This window comes from Enhydra lutris, unplaced genomic scaffold (assembly GCF_002288905.1).
Source record: "Enhydra lutris kenyoni isolate GAN:26980312 unplaced genomic scaffold, ASM228890v2 scaffoldscaffold71, whole genome shotgun sequence".
In the NCBI taxonomy this organism is placed as follows: domain Eukaryota; kingdom Metazoa; phylum Chordata; class Mammalia; order Carnivora; family Mustelidae; genus Enhydra; species Enhydra lutris.
The window spans coordinates 6,216,787-6,233,847 of NW_019154155.1; the positions used below are offsets into that span (position 1 = coordinate 6,216,787).

The following is a 17,061-nucleotide window of genomic DNA, read 5'->3' on the forward strand; positions in this document are numbered from 1 at the left end:
TTAAGACAATTCTAATTTTCTGAGTAATCTATTTCATTTTCTACCAACTGTTAGCAGTACAACCTTAAATCTGGGCCTATAAACAAAACTCTACATTAAAAGGGAAAAAAAAAAAACCACCACACCAAAAAAACCCTCTACCTTCTATCATGTACCACAGCAAAAAATAAACAGGATGTCAAGCAAGATCCTGGACTCAAACCCAAACAATTTGTTCAAAATTACAAGTTGATCTTTATGTTTATTATGGAAAATAGGCTCACTCATGATTCACAGACATGTGGTTTACATTTATCTAAAAACCCAAAGAATGATCTCCTTTTATAAGATGATTCAGAAGAATTAATGAATAAATACCCTATTTAACAATTTAAAAACATAAGAAGTATGAAATTCAAACAGGAACCCATTTGCAAAGGAACCCAGTTTTCTGTTTACACATATATCAGCATGGATCTATATATACATATATGGTCATGCCCCAAGATGTTAATTCATTTATTTGCAATTTTAAGAAGGAAATGAAGCCATCCTAATTATTATATATGGTAACAAATATACAGCTTCATTAGATCCATTACAAAAGATGTAGGAGTTTCAAGTCATCTGACCATAACTCCATTGTTCACATAAATTCTTTTTGGTTATGGTACAATAGTTTTGGAGAACTTGAGGATTTTTAGGAACATACATCATTATAACAGACCTATATACAAAGTAGCTAAGAAAATCCTTTATAATACCCTAGTATTTGCAAATACAGTAAATTCTTTCATGCCTTAGCAAGTCAAGATATCATTATGTTCCATAAAGCTGCCCTTAATATTCTTGAAACATTAACATTTTTCTTTTCCAAAACTACCACAACAACCAATTATAGTCAAACGCAGCCATCAAATTACAAACCTCCTGTATTCCAAGGCAAAGATAATAGATGCTGTCAGGTGCATAACTCTCTCCATTTGGCCGTCGGATCTCATTGACAAAATGGGCTAACCCATAGTTAAGCTCAGCTGTGGTGTGAGAGAGCAGATCCTCTTTTAACTTTACTGATTTAGCTAAAAAGAGAGGAAAAACTTAGTAATTATTATTTACTCTTAAGATTAAGAAACTTTCTGAAATTAATTTATACTATATAAGAACTACATAAGAATATAAGAATTTATACTATATAAAAACTATATACTACATAAATACTTTAAAGTAAAATGAAAGCTACTTAAATGTACTTAAAATATTGTAAGCTTCATTCTTTTTTTTTAAGTAAAGGTAGTTAATAACAAAAACCCTGATTTGAAATACAATGTAGAAGAAACAAAATCAGAACACTTACCAGATTTTAGCTCATCTAGTACCAGAAGATCTTCATCAAGTTGCCTAGTTTTGACCCAGTGTTTCCATGCATTTACACCATATGTATATTTGAAAGGGAAGGTGCATTCTGAATTGTCAGAACTATCATCATGAGACTGGTATCCTGATACAGCTTTTCTTTTGGCTCCCTATTAGTAAAACACCACTGTAAAATCTTTTTGTAAAAAAACCTGTTATTATTTCATGACTTTATGTAGGCCATCTCTCAACAAATGCACATCAAGAGAAATATATTTATATGCTTAGAATTGATTGGTATTCCCAATCTGAGAATAGTTACTTGAAATATACCTCCAGGAATGTCATATTTCTACATAAACCATCTTGTATAACAAAACCATTTTAACTTCTGCTGTGAGAGTCACTGATAAGGAAATAATTAAATATAAGACACAATTAGTAAATAATCTGAAAAGGATTCTAAATATTAATGTAAGGAGAAATTGAACTTTCCAGTAATTCCAACATATGGAGAATGACCACTCAAGCTCCTTATGCTGCCATGATGGCATTATTTACTGCAAAGAAGTTTTAAATTTTGATGTAGTACACCTAATTCACCTATTTTTTTCCTGCTACTTCTTGTACTTTTGGTGTCATATCGAAGTACTATGCCTAACCCAAGGTAAAATGATTTGGGTGTATGTTTTAAGAGTTTCGTAATTTTAGTTCTTACATTTAGGTCTATTACCCATTTTGAGTTAATTTTTGTATGGTGTCAAACAGGAAACCAACTTCATCCTACTGCAAGTACTCACTTCTTTTTCAGTTTTTTCTTTCTTTGTGGGGAAATTTGTGAAAGTCATACTTTTTCTTTTGATCCTGCTTTAAGTTGCAAATAATAGCAGAAAAAAACAGATCACTAGAAAATAGCCTTAATTCTTGTCAAGAATTGAGTTTACTTTCTCAGCAACAATGTCAACCTTTGTCAGGATAAAATTATAAAGGAAAATTAAATGACAAAAATATTCAGTCTTCTATAAAGTTACAAGTAAATCTGAGACTTTTTTATTACTTAGAAATGAAGTAATAAAGACTAACTCTTAAAGCCTTTTTAAATCTAGGGGGAAAAAGTCTTCCCATAGCCTCAGGCACAACTGTGGATCACTATATCCTTGCTCCATCCCTAAAGAGCTAACACTACATGGTGCTCCTGGGTGGCTCAGTGGGTTAAAGCCTCTGCCTTCAGCTCAGGTCACGATCCCAGGGTCCCGGAATCGAGTTCCGCATCGGGCTCTCTGTTCAGCAGGGAGCCTGCTTCCCCCTCTCTCTGTCTCTGCCTGCCTCTCTGCCTACTTGTGATCTCTCTCTCTCTGTCAAATAAGTAAATAAAATCTTTAAAAATTTAAAAAAAAAGAGCTAACACTACAGAGACAGTAGTTAATGCAAAAATACTATTAATTCATACCTTTTTTTTAGATCGAGGTCTAGGCTGTTCCTCATATTCTTCTCCAAAAACAGGCGGTAATAAAAATTCATTTTCCATATCAAGCTCTTCAGCAGCTGGCAATCAAATGAGAAGAATTTTTATTTACAAATATAACAGCACAGGTTTACAGTACATAAACACAGCCAACAAAGAACTAATTACAGAATATAAACAAGTACCTATATATGGAGATAACCTATGCTGCAGGGAGGGTGAAAAGAAAAGGTCTATAGAGTTCTGATAAACCCTATTTAGACCCTTAAAGAAAACATATGTATAATGAATAACATGAAATTTTCACGGAAATGTATAAAATCAGAAAAACTATTACAACCTGAAATTCAATTTTAAGATCTAAATGGTCTCAGTACAAATCTGTTTCAACATATCAAATCTTTCTCAAAATAAAATGCTTTACGTTCTACTGGGTGTGCTTATTAGCCATCAATACATTAAGAAAATAATGAAAACTAGAACACGTTTCTTTTATAAAAAAAGAAAATAATGAAAACTAGAACACGTTTCTTTTATAAAAAAAAGACCTGCAAATAATTTTTTCCTTTGAAGGTGAACTTAATTTTTTTAAAAGTCTTATGAAAAATACTATCAGCATTTTATTTAACAAAGAAACAACCACTTCTTTATCCCTTTCTCTGTCTACAAAGTTTTCTATAATTACTTTGAGAAAGTATCTTTTTAGGCTCTAAGAAATTCTCTTTAAGTCACTTCAATTCAATCCTATGCCTTATTTCAGAAATTAACTATTGAGTTTTGAGTTAAAAAAAAAAAAAGATAAATATAAGCAGTAAAGGCAAGAACATGAACATTAAAGGATTAATGATCATAACTAAATTCCATAACTGTAGTTCACACTTAAAGAATAAAATAGCATTTTGAGTACCTCTGGGGAAATCTATTTCGATATCCAAATCTGGTTCATATGGTACATCAGGCATATTAGACTGTGTCTCTGGGTCAGAGTTCTTCAAGAGATCAGAACCAATTATGTCTGTTTCAATAATTACACCTGTAATCAATTCACAGTATCATTAGAAATCAAAATAGAAGAACCTTAACAATACCTATATTTAATCTGGCAAAGGAAGTCATTTATGTAAACATAAAACAAGAATATATTAATATGTCACAAAAAGAAAAGGTATATAGCCATCTTGAAATGTAAACTCTTGTAAATTTTATAATTGTTAGATAATCATGAAGACACAGAAACTTAATCCTTTAGGTTTCTGACTGCCCTTTTTCAAAAGTTAATAGGCATGCTTTGATAGTAAACTGACTCTGGTAGGAAGAGTATTTCTAAAAGCAATCTCTTGTCAAAAATAAACTAATGAGGGTGGATTTTCAATACTCTTTGAATTGTGACCTAGGTTTTCTGTATCATTCAATTACAACTGCTTTCTAATGTTTTGATCAGTTGTTTTCAAACATTTTTATATGGTAACACACAGTAAGATACACATTTTATCCATTTCAAGGTGGTGATAGGCTACAGAAAGTCAGACAGACACAGACACAGGAAACAAAAGTTTCACAAAACAGTATCCTTTTGATGAGATTCACACTAACATTTCCCATTTCACTTCATTAAACAACAAATGAAACCACTAGTCGCAACCCACTACATTAATTTGTAACAAAGAGACCTCCACAAACACTGTCATATTATGAAATACATAGAATTTGTTATGTTTCTGTTATCCTCTAGGGTAATGGGAACTAGGCAGCTCATGGTTGAAAAGGGACCCCTACGTGTGACCAGAGGAGTGAGGGTAGGAATAAATACTCTTAAGAGAATCATCTACAACTTACCTACGCTATGCCATTTGGTAAACATGCCTTAAAAGAAGACAGGATAAATCCTAGTAGATAATGCAAATTATTAAGTATAACCAACAAAACAAAATTGGGGCTAACCATTACAAAACAGGAGTTCATATCATTATTAACGATAATAAGTTATTTTTGTGTCTGAGCTAGTACAGTAAAACAGGAATCGCTGAGTTGATCTTGTAAGTCAAATCCTGTCACAATTAAAATCGGAACCATACAAATTGTACAAATTCCTGCTTAAAACTGGGCATGGCATTAAAAGAGCATGTGGCTAGATAGAGTATTGATCTCTTAATACAAAAATACATTTCTGTTGCAATGCTTCCCCCCCCACCACTCCCATATCAAGTTGAAACATAATGATATGTCCCGGCAACATACTATAATAATTATAACACTTACTGAAAACCAATGATACACTTAATGACAGAGTGAAATATACTGCAACTCACTGTTGATGTTGGCAGCTTCTGTTTTGCCCTCATCTTCAGTCATCATATCTGTCATTGTAAGCAACTCTGTATCAAGAGGATCTGAAGAAACTTTGCTTTTTAGCTCCTCAGCCACTGCAGGGATCTTCTCACTGCTACCCAATGAGGCAGGCAGAAAAACAGGAACTGGCACCTATTAACCAAAGTATTAACTGTTAGGTTTACTCAACATTAGAAGATAAATTTTCCAGGGGTGTCTGGCTGGTACAGTCAGTGGAGTGTGGGACTTTTGATCTTTGAATTTGAAGTTGGAGCACCATGTTGGGTGTGGAGACCTCTCAAAAATAAAATCTTAAAGGTGGGGGGCAGAGAGGAGGGTAGCACCTAGGTGGCTCAGTTGGTTAAACATCTGCCTCGTCTCAGGCCATGGTCCCAGGGTCCTGAAATCCAGCCCCATATCGGGCTCTCTGCTCAGCAAGGAGCCTTCTTCTCCCTCTCCTTCTGCCTTTCTCCCCTTCCCTCCTGCTCTTCCTTGCACTCTCTCCCATAAATAAATAAATAAATAAATAAATAAATAAATAAATAAATAAATGAATGAAATTTGCCAGATTAAAAATTATTCTGACACATGATCTTCTTTATAATACCACACTGGATAAAAGCTTTGGAAAAAACACATACCAAAACTAAGTTGTCAACTGTAACAAAGAAAGCCCAGAATATAAGCAGCTACTTTTTGAAATAAAAATTAAAGAAAAATAATTTTTGAGATAACTTTGTCCCCCAGGGGACTATGATAGTTAAGCCCTGGCACAGTGTCTTTACTGCAAGTGATTTAGGACAAAATAATGTAATGATAATCCATATGAAATTCTATTCCGTGTTTCAGTTTTAAACCTTACAACTTCACCAATATTTTTCTCTAAAATGAACTCAAACATAAAACACTATATATATGCATAAAGCAGACACAGACACTTGCCGAACTTCACCTTTAAAGATGAACATATGCTTGTTAAACACAAAGCAAACACTGACAGATTCAACCAAACCTAAGTTAGCTGGTGAAGGCAAAGACTCAAACCCTGTTCTGCTACTTCACTAAGGTAGGAATTACAACATTCTTCTCCCACCTACTGCCTGATAAACTCCAAAATGGAAAAAAAAAAAATGTTAAAATCCGACTTACAGGAACAGGAACTGTAGTAGGAACAGGAATATTCTGACTGTACATGTGCATAGGTACTGGGATATACACAGGCACAGGGATAGGCACTGGAACATATTCTGTCTTCCAATTATCATCTGAAAATACAAAATGTGTTTAAGGAGCAATGTTAAGTAACACACATAGTTACTCAATGTTAAAACAATTTGGTAACAAAAGAATTTAAGTGCCTCACTTCCTTTTTAAGAGAAATTTCTGGTTTTCACAAAATCAGGTAAGGTAAAAACGAAACTAAATACAGTAACTGTTTAAATGAAGAGAGAAAGACAGAATTTAGGCCTTTTTCTTAATACAAAGAAAATGTCCCTTAGAAACATTATGCAGTTCCAGACAGCCTATCATTTTCCCCTCATATTCCCTGTAAAAAGATTTATCTAATCAAACAATTAAAATACATTTAAATCTCATAAAAATATATAATTGAATGATACCATCTCATTCTGACAAGGAAACAGAATTGTTAACACAGCAGGTCACATTTACAGAGACGATTTTTCAGAGATTACTCTAACTTTAGGGAATCTCAGCCCCAAGGAAATTTTGGATAGAGCGCTTTTTCATTTATGACATAATATATACTCTGAGCCTTTAACAGAGATTTATTTTCATTAATTATTTTAAATAATATGCTATATTCTCAAGGTAATGTCTAAACTTAGATAAGCAAAATCAACAGAAAATGACAAAGTGACCAAATACATTCTGTAGCCTATTATTTGAGAAAAACATGCATTTTCAATAAGAGAGGTATTAAGTATAGGGAAGCATGTAACTCAAATTTTCCTAAATTACCTGTCTGACAAGATTTGGTCTGCATATGAGGTTTACAGTAAGTAGCTTTTGTCATTGTTAAAGGTTTGCAAAGAACGGCTTTGTTCTTCATTTCTTTGTTAGGTGTTGGAGAGGGGGGTGGTGCTGAACCCTACAGAGGAAACAAAAAGAAACATTTTATTTTTGCCTCTAATTTTTATTACTTCCTGGTGTTAATGAGTATCTGGTTTCTAGGTCATGTGGAGCGAACACACAAAAGTTTAAGACTATAGACAAATTATGTTATTATCATTATGTTTACTATAGTCTTAATCTGAAAGGATCCAAGTGAATCTGTCCTAACTATTGACAAAGCAGGAGAAATCATTCATTCTATAGAACTGTGTGACCTTCAATGGATATTTTTTTAAAAATAAGACAATTTTCACTTTTAGGTAAAAAAAATGCAACGTTAGCCTGTTTTTGGAAATAATTAGGTTCTTTAAATTTATTTAAGAAAGACAAAGTTCTTAGTTATGGCCAACACACCAGTTCCCTCTACTGGATAAACACCTTATATATGTTACTAAATTTTAAAAGATTAAAAAAAAAAAATGAAAAGAATTACCATAAATACTATCAAACTTAAAACTATTTTTTATATTCCAGCAACTGCAATTTCAGAAACCTGTCCTAGATCATAGTCTCTAAGATGTTTTCACCACATACACTGTAGCATTATTTGCAATTGAGAACACCAACCACCCCCCACCTCCAGGGCAACACACAATCCATCTAAAATAAGCTAAAGATCTATCTATAAGGGACTAAACATAGGGGTTTCTCTGTACCACCTACTGATATTGGAAAAAAGGTACAGAATATAGAATATTTGGGGTACTTAACATCTAGACAGTCACTATGAACACTTCAGTGAATACAGAACCATTACTCCCAAAGGAAATAAAAGATTAGGTTCCTATAAGCCTTGGGTCACAACACTTCCATCAACAGATCAATACATAACAGTATTTCTGTTGAAACACTTGATTTCATATATATTTGTCACAAATAATTATGCTCAGTGTAACACATGATTACAGCATTTTTGTGTACTACAGTGTACTAGGATTATTAACTCTTTCACTCAGATCTGTACAGATACAGTACACACACACTATATGGTACTCATACTCAGTCCTGTTAACACATACTGTATATTGTACACTAATGTAAATAAAGTTCTAGGGAGAAAACAGAGTAAACATTGTACATTTATAAAATATTAACATCTTACTCTTAGTGGACATGCAGGATGTACAATGGGGCAGTGCACTGTGTGGTTAAACCTCTCAACCTTTGGCGTGCCCATAAAAACCAAGGGAAAGGTTGATGGCAATTATTCTGCAGAAGAGGAAGAAGTCAGTGACTTGGTAAAAGAAGAAGAGGGGGACATGGTGACATCTGGCAGTTCTACCTCAAGAGTTTGGCTTTTATGATTTGTTGAATATGTCAGTGCTTTTGCCTCCCAAACTGGCTTCAATTTTAGTGTATGTGCTGCCGAAGCGAGCACCCAAACTGGCTTCAAAAAAATAAGTCAGCCTTGTCTGCTTGGCTTTTCACCGCAAATGTTTTAAGCGTCTTTATAAAAGAGGTAACCACAGTAGTACTCAAATTGGAGGCTTTGTTCAAGCATAGGGTCATATCCTTCCATGTCACTGACAATTCTTCCCAAGGCAGAATTCATTTCAATATTTTGAATATTGGAATATTCCATTCCAGTATCCCAATATTTGGGTCATTGTCAGAGGAGCCTTGGACTGACTTTCATCACTGAATCTGATGCCTTCCTTGGCCATCTAGCCAAGGTCTTCATCGATGGGCTCTACTACCTTCTCTGCCAAACTTCCTCCACATCTTCCTCCACAGCCCCAAAGCCTTCTTCACTTACTTGGTGCAATATACATTATGCTTTTTATGCTTTTTTTTTTTTAATTTTCTGTGACACCTTCAAAAACTTTTTCATACAGCCTGGTCCAACATTTTCCCAACAATTACTCAGGGTAGCCTGCTTGATGCTGTCCTAAATAATGTTACAGATGATGACTAACTTCCAATAATCTATCAGGGTGGGATTTTTTTGTTGTTGTTGATGCTGAGAGCCTCAAACTCTTTCTCATGAAGTAGGTCTTAAAAGCTTTAATTATGCCCTGATTGAGGGGTTGGATTAGAGAGTGTGTGTTTGGGGGCATAAAGGGAACTACACTGAGACAGGCATTTTTGAGTTATTCAAGGCAATGGAAATTACCCAGTAATAAAAACTTCAAATGCAAGGTTTTCATGGTGGAGACAATGTTCAACTTCTAGGATGAAGCAATTGGAGAACCAATCACAGAATATTTTAGATACCATTCATGCTTTTTTGTTCCACCTCCAGTGGACTAGCATATACTTCAGTTTTTTTCCTGGAGTTTTCATGGATTTGGGGCTCTATGTACCAGGCAAGGGGGAGGGGAGAGATGGGGAGGGGAGTTTGAAGTTATCCTTGGCACTGGCACACAATAGCAAGGTTGCATGGTTTCTAAATGATTTAAAGTCAGGGGCTTTGGAGACCACTTGTATCCTATACATTCATTTGCCACTGATCTTGTGAAAGCAAGCCAGTCCCATCAGCACTGAAAACCTTCTTGACTGTGTATCTTTTTTACCTGTGTTAACACTTAGCTGGTATTCTTCCAAAGCATCCTGGTCCTGATCGGCAGAACCCACCTCGTATCCAAGTTTAATATTTTTCATACCATTTTGCTTGAAATGTGTGAGCTAGCCAGCAGAAGGCAAGAAAAGTTTAACATTTTCCTGATACATGTTGTATATAAGCTGAAAACTTCGTAAAGAGGCGTTTCACTTTTTTTTTTTTTTAATTAGTCCTAAGTCCATGAATCCATAAATATAATCACTCTTCCTTCTTTTCCATAGCTTCACCATGAACTACAGATTTTACTTCAGTACTCAGGAGTTGCCTCATCTGCAGACTGGTTAATTTCTTATTCCTTTTTCTAAGTGTACCATATTGTTGATTCACAAACATTAAACTCACTGCCAACTGAATGAAGCTTACCTAATATGCATTATTTCCTCCATAAGACACAGAGCAGCCTTCCTGTGTTTAGGAACATCAGACAGGGCTTTTTAATACTATGCATTAATAGTGGATTTTTATAAAGCAAAATCACAAAAAAAAAAAAAAATATGCAAAAGGTGGTACCAAATGACTATGAAAAGGACACCTGCTTATAGGATGAGGTGAGACAAAAAGGGAAAGCCTTGCCTTGTTCCACCTCAACAAGAAGATGCGCTATGCCTCAGGAGACTCACGTTTTTCACCCCTCTGCACATGTCTGCAAATTTCTTTGAAAGTGCCATGGGTATTGATTTAGGGGTTACAATTTTAGAGAATAGGTAAAAATTTGCAAATATGAATGATGACCAACTGTACTTAAGGCACTTACTGTTTAATATATTTACCTGTGCATATTTAAAGGTGTGGAAAGATACAAATTTTTTAAGACTGTTTCAGGTAGGTTATCTCATTTGTATAATGTATATGGCAAAGGGGCCGATACTATTCTAGATTCATCAGGATTTCAAACTACATTATTAATCAGCTAAGTAAAAGAGCTATGAACAAGGAGCTAGAGAACTTAGTCCTAAAACTACTGCTGTGTAACATCGGGCAACTGACTGTTACTTCTGTCTCAATTTCCTCAACTGTAAAATGGGAAGAATAATTTAACAAATCGGTATTGAGTATCTACTATATACTAAGACTAGGTAAGCTTGGTCCAAGATGGAAAATACCCTAGAATCCCCACATATGAACAAGGGGTCTAAAATCATATATATCGTAGATTACTCGATGTTTTACCTCCTGTCATTTAGAAACATTACATCATGTCAATTAAACTACGCCACCTGGTGAAGACCTACACTTGATAATACTTTTTACTTTTTTGCTTGTCAACAAGCAAGATCTCCTTCTATTTATAATGAATACTGAAGGAGGGCCCAAAATAAAATTGTAATGACAAAAGCTACCATCTGTTCAGTATTTGCTTCATGCCAGAGACTATGTGCTACCATGTGTACCCCTCAAAATTCATATGTTGAAATCTAATACTCAATGTGATGGTATCTGAAGGTGTGGCCAATACATGGAGATTATATCATGAGAGCAGAGTCCTCATAAATGGGATTAATGCCCTCATAAAAGAAATCCTAGAGATGTTCACCCCTTTCCATCATGTGAAGAGATGCTCACCCCTTTCTACCATGTGAAGACAGTGAAAAGATGACTATTTATAAACCTAGAAGCAGGCCCTCACCAGGCACTGCTAATTGCTTGCAACTTGATTTTAGACATCCTAGCCTCCGAACTGTGAGAAATAATTTGTTTGTAAGCCACCTCAACTATGGTATTGCTATAGCAGCTCAAATGGACTAAGACATTACATGAAGCACTAAATTTATGTAACTCATGAAATGAGTTATTTAATTCTCCTAACACTATAAGAGGTAAGCCTTTTAATCAGTCCCACTTTACAGATGAGAAAACTAAGGCTCAGAAGTTACACAACCCAAGGGCGCCTGGGTGGCTCAGTTGGTTAGGCAACTGCCTTTAGCTCAGGTCATGATCCCGGAGTACTGGGATAGAGTCCCGCTTGGGGATTCCAGCTCCGCAGGGAGTGCGCTTCTCCCTCCGACCTCTCCCCTCTCATGCTCTCTCTCAAATAAATAAAATCTTTTAAAAAAAAAAAAAAAAAGAAGAAGAAGAAGAAGAAGAAGAAGTTACACAACCTGGGAAAGATGATAAAGCTAAAAGTTCTAAGGTCAGAATTCAAGTAAATTCACCTAACACCAAAGCCTATGTTCTAAACTACTATACATACTGCCATTATGAGGTCTGGAACATAGCAGCTACTATGCCTTTAATACTTACTATGTGATAACACTGAAATAGGCACTATCTTCATCCCATTTTACAAACAAGAAATTCACACAAAGAACTTGTGTAAAGGGACTTGTCCAAAATTATACAGCTAAGCTTTCACCCTTTGAAGTTTATAGGTTGGGAATTAAAAGATTTCAAAAGCTTACAAGGAAAAGATGGGAGAGTGCTTTTATAAGACAAAAGGCAATAATTGCAGTGGCACACTGACTTACCCCTCCCCTAGACCCTTCTGTCTGTCATACAATGTGGTTCAAGTGCTATGTGAGGAAAAAAGATTTGATATTATACTGACAGAAGGTAGGCCTTAAAGCCTTGTTCAAAAGCTTACATATTTGAAACAAGGTTGTAAGTTGCCTTACAGCTACACAAAGTTAACAAAATATGGAGTGACCATATTTATATTCTTCAGTCACGGATCAAAGTATCTGGTTTTAAAATGAGATGAATTTAGCTGAATACTTTAAAGTATTTCTGAATTAGCCGATTTTAAATACATTTCCATAAGGGGGGTACGACATATAAGGAGGAAAGCAAAGGAGAAAGCACTCTTACTTACCTAGGATTCTTAACTACTAACATCAAAAGCAAAAACTGAACAGAATAATGTAGATCACCAATCGTTCACCTATGTCAATGATTCTAAATTGTGGTTACATATTAAAATCATCTGAAGAACTTTCCAAAAACACAGAATTGCTGAGTTGGAGACTAGGCATCGGAAATTTCTGAAAACTCCCCAGGTGATTCCAATGTGTAGCCAGACCTAAGAACCACTGATTTATTCTTTTTTACCAGGATAAAAGCTAGTTCAGAGACTTAATATAATGCCAATAAATGACTCCTATAAAGTTTCCCTTGGTAAGGATGCCAGAAATACCAGTATTCCAACACTGTTGATTATTGTTACTTGGCATACAAGAGGACAGGCTCACTGTGCCTCAAAATGTACCAAAACGTTGCTGCTTCTCTTTATTCGTTACAGATAAAGGGACACTTTCAACCTATAAAAATTCTTCAAATGCTAACATAAAAGCAGAATGTGATGTATTACACCAAAGACTAAAGGAAAAAACCACAGGACACGCTATAGAATTATTACTCATACTTAAAAACTTGTAAATCCTGGCCCCCAACATAGACCTTCAGATACCTATTTGAGAAACATAAACTCAAAGCCATTAATAATCTGGCCCAGCCTATCCTTTTACCTCATTTTCCATGATTCCACCAAAGGTGCTCAAGTTTGGCCCTACTGAACAGTTATGCATGCCGCTAGCACATTCCTTCTACTTTTCATCAGTGTCTATCTGCCAACCTTCTACTCAACTGTTCTGAAGCTTTTTCACAGTCACCAGGAACAGATACAATGAGCCCCATGTGGCTTGTATCTCTACTCCTCCCCCACCGACTCATGCTCACGCTCAATCTCTCTCTCAAATGAATAAATAAAATCTTTAAAAAAAAAAAAAAAAGGTGATGGGAACTTCAATTCAAATAAAATATGTCTATCTCCTATTCACCTTTATATTCCTTAGCATATATCAAAGTATCTGTCTTAATACTAGATAATTCACCTAAATACTTCAACTGTCCCAATGGAGCAAAGTAAAAATCTTTTATTATGATCAAACTGGACTGTTAATTTATGCCCACATTATAAAAATCAATCTAACACTTTACTTAAGCAATACTTACTGTCATTTTGGTTCGGGACGTCTGACAACCCTGATCTAAAAACAAACAAATTTAAAATAAGACAAGTATCACTTTCTTCAGAATGTTCTAAATCTGTATTTCTCATTAAATAGTACTGATTTTTTAAAACAGTTAATGAAGAAAACACTGTAAGCTCTTTTAAGTAAAGAATATCAAATTTGAGAGCTGAAATACAAAGCTAAATAAGTGGAACTCTTTTCCCATTTTGTCCTCAGAAAATACTCATTGTTTGGGGGTAATACTATGTTCTTATGTTTAACTCTTAATTAAGTCACAACTCCTAAAAGGTTTTCACTGTTATTCCCAACTAGTCCCGGCACATACCATTTCCTAAAACGGTCTTCATTTAAAATTGCCCTTTTTTTCAACTAGCACTAAATTTTTAAAAGAGAATAAAAAACAATCCATCTACAGAAACATCATATATGGGGCACTTCCACCCAAACTATGGAAGTTGCCTTTAAACTATATCCAAAATCAACTATTCACTATCATGAATAAAATTCAGATCTAAGAAACTAAACACTGCTATACAGGTTTTTCAAGTTACTACCTAAATTATTACATACCATAATGTAAGTTTTCAGGTCCTTTCTGAGTTGTCATGTTGGGCTCATTTTGCTGACAGTAGAAACGGAGTAAGCAGTGTTGATCACAGAAATGTTTCATTTCTCCACGCCACTGCACTCTCTCTTTAAGTGTTCCTTGAGATTTACAACAGTCACACCTTGCAGCCTTAATAAAAAAAGGAAGTCATCAGACATTTCAAATTAGAAAATTTAAAAGTCAGACATGTACTTTAAAAGATTTCTAAAAGTTTATCAGTGATTATTGCCAAACGTGATAAAAGTTTCTGACAAAAATAATAAAATCATAAACATAAAGTAAAAATCCACAATAAAAGTGAAAAAAAAAATGTAGCAATTTAGTACTTGTCAAAATCCCTTTCTATACTTACCAGCAGTTAAAGACCAGCATTACAAAGATGGGATAACCAAAAAAAGGGAACACTGGTAGACCAAACTGGTACAATACATTTTAATATTTTTAAATAATTTTGAGGACCCTGATATACTGGTAGAGGTTTCCTACAATCAGATTACACTGAAAATCTCTAATTAATAAACAGATTTCCTGTGTTCAACTGATAGCTCAAGATAAATCAATTTAAAGAAGTTGTATAAGACCAGGGGCGCATGGGTGGCTCAGTGGGTTAAGCCTCTGCCTTCGGCTCAGGTCATGATCCCAGGGTCCTGGGATCCAGCCCCACATCGGGCTCTCTGCTCGGCAGGGAGTCTGCTTCCCCCCACCTCCCCCCGGCCCCGCTCTCTCTCTCTCCCTGCCTCTCTGCCTACTTGTGATCTCTGTCAAATAAATAAATAAAATCTTAAAAGAAAAATAAAAAGAAGTAGTTGTGTAAGACCAGAAAAATTTTGAAGCAAGCTCTTATAAGAAAATCATGGAAGCCAAAGTATTTTCAATAGTTTAATAAATTGAAAGAGCTTTATTAAATATGTAGATTTAACTATTAACAAGAACTTTAAGTTCATGTTTCAAAATACTCAAGTCTTTAATTAATTTAAAAAGTTGTATTTTAAGTCAACCATCAGCCCCAACTAGTAAAATTCATACGTAAAACAGTAAACCTTATGGTGGTGAATCCATAATGAAGGGACAGATTTTCATTTTTTAGTGAACCCATGTCCCCTCGATTTTACCCATTTTCACTATTTCTTAACAATTTGATCAATGTGTGGACCAAATCATATGAATGATTAATTCCAAATACAGTTCTTTTCATAATTAAGTGTTTGATCCAGTTAGAGAAGAAATAAGTTACTGTATTTTTAAATTACCCTTTCATTTAACAACTTAGAAGTTTTGATAAAGCAATACATATTAAATTCATAATAATCATGTAGCCTTTCCTCATTACCTAAATAATCTATAGTTCTATACTGTGGGTTTTGAAATCTCTCACTTTATTTCTCAATAGGAGTTCTATGAATAAATACTATGTCAAAATTCCTAGTCAGGAATATTAACAAATGATTGTGTTGATAAACAGGTCTTATATAACAAACATACCCCAAGGTTAGAACACAGGCTCTTTTTTTTCTCCAGGTCAGGTATTTCTCCTGCTGAATAAATGTTAAATGAATGAAGATTTGTAATATAGATTATGACTATTAAGTGATGCCAATATCACATCTCTTGTCCAAAAACTGTGAGCTCAAATTTTATACTGCTGGTAATATTATGTGGTAACTTCAGTAACATTAGCACTTATTATCAACTAGGTCATATTTTACTCAATAATGAAAAAGGTTCTGGTCACCACCCAAAAAGTGTTCTTTAAAATAACCTTTAAGTATTCAAAGTTTCAATGTTTGGTTCCCTTTTTATACTCTATACTCAAAGACAAAGCACAAAAGAAGAAATCAAAAGCTTAACATTCTAATTATTGAGTCTAAACAGTGCCAGAATATAGTAAAAGTGAAGTTGTAGCCCAGTTACCTCTCATTCATTGAGAACCTGAAAAATAAAAGCCCAGCATGTTATATCTACTCTCTATAATCCTAACATAATGCTGGAAACAAAGTGACTTATCTAAGGTCAAACGCTGAAAATGCAGAGACAGGATTCCAAGCGGACAATCCAAATAAACTGGACTTTATCTACTTTATCAAGTTATAAAGACAAAGGAAAGCCAAATGAGTTACTATAAATAACTAGAGAATAAAAATCCCAATAGAAGTAAAATGCTGCAAGAAGGGTCTCAATGTAACATCTAAAACCAAAATCAATTTGTATAAAATGTATTCAAATCACTACATATACTATTCTAATTCTTAAAATACTTCCATTTACACAGTAATTTAGAAGGCCAAAGACATGAAGCCAAGTACATTCTACTCAAAGAATCTGAACAATGAAATCACTTCATTATTTTATAATTATAGACATTTGGATTTTGTAGTAACAATATTTGAAGCTTTCTTCCAGAAGGTTCAAAACAAATATAGATGATTTCTCTGTACCCGAGGAGCAAAAGTAATAACCAATTAGCAAATGGAAATAAAATATGTATATATTTTTTCAAATGGAAGGTTGTAACAGTACTCAATACTAACTCTAAGTTCAATGCCATAATCAACGTTTTAGAAGTTGTGAACCTCTTTTCCATTTGTTTTTTTCTTTTATAGCAACTCATGCAAATTCTGGGTAAAGTGTTTGGAATTGAGCTTAAAATACAATGGCTAATTGGAAAACA

General features: G+C 34.4%; 1 protein-coding gene across 2 annotated transcripts in view; it reads right to left on the reverse strand.

The window, feature by feature from the left end:
• LOC111159886 (zinc finger MYM-type containing 2) overlaps positions 1 to 17,061 on the reverse strand; it is a 113,654-nt gene that overhangs the window by 21,980 nt on the left and 74,613 nt on the right. For both annotated transcript variants that reach the window (XM_022522546.1, XM_022522545.1), the window contains 9 exons: positions 14,357 to 14,522; positions 13,767 to 13,801; positions 7,106 to 7,235; positions 6,275 to 6,390; positions 5,107 to 5,278; positions 3,705 to 3,830; positions 2,783 to 2,877; positions 1,334 to 1,502; positions 907 to 1,058 (listed from right to left, as the gene is read on the reverse strand). In XM_022522546.1, coding sequence (XP_022378254.1) covers positions 907 to 1,058; positions 1,334 to 1,502; positions 2,783 to 2,877; positions 3,705 to 3,830; positions 5,107 to 5,278; positions 6,275 to 6,390; positions 7,106 to 7,235; positions 13,767 to 13,801; positions 14,357 to 14,522 — 1,161 coding nt within the window. The remainder of the gene's footprint in view (positions 1 to 906; positions 1,059 to 1,333; positions 1,503 to 2,782; positions 2,878 to 3,704; positions 3,831 to 5,106; positions 5,279 to 6,274; positions 6,391 to 7,105; positions 7,236 to 13,766; positions 13,802 to 14,356; positions 14,523 to 17,061) is intronic.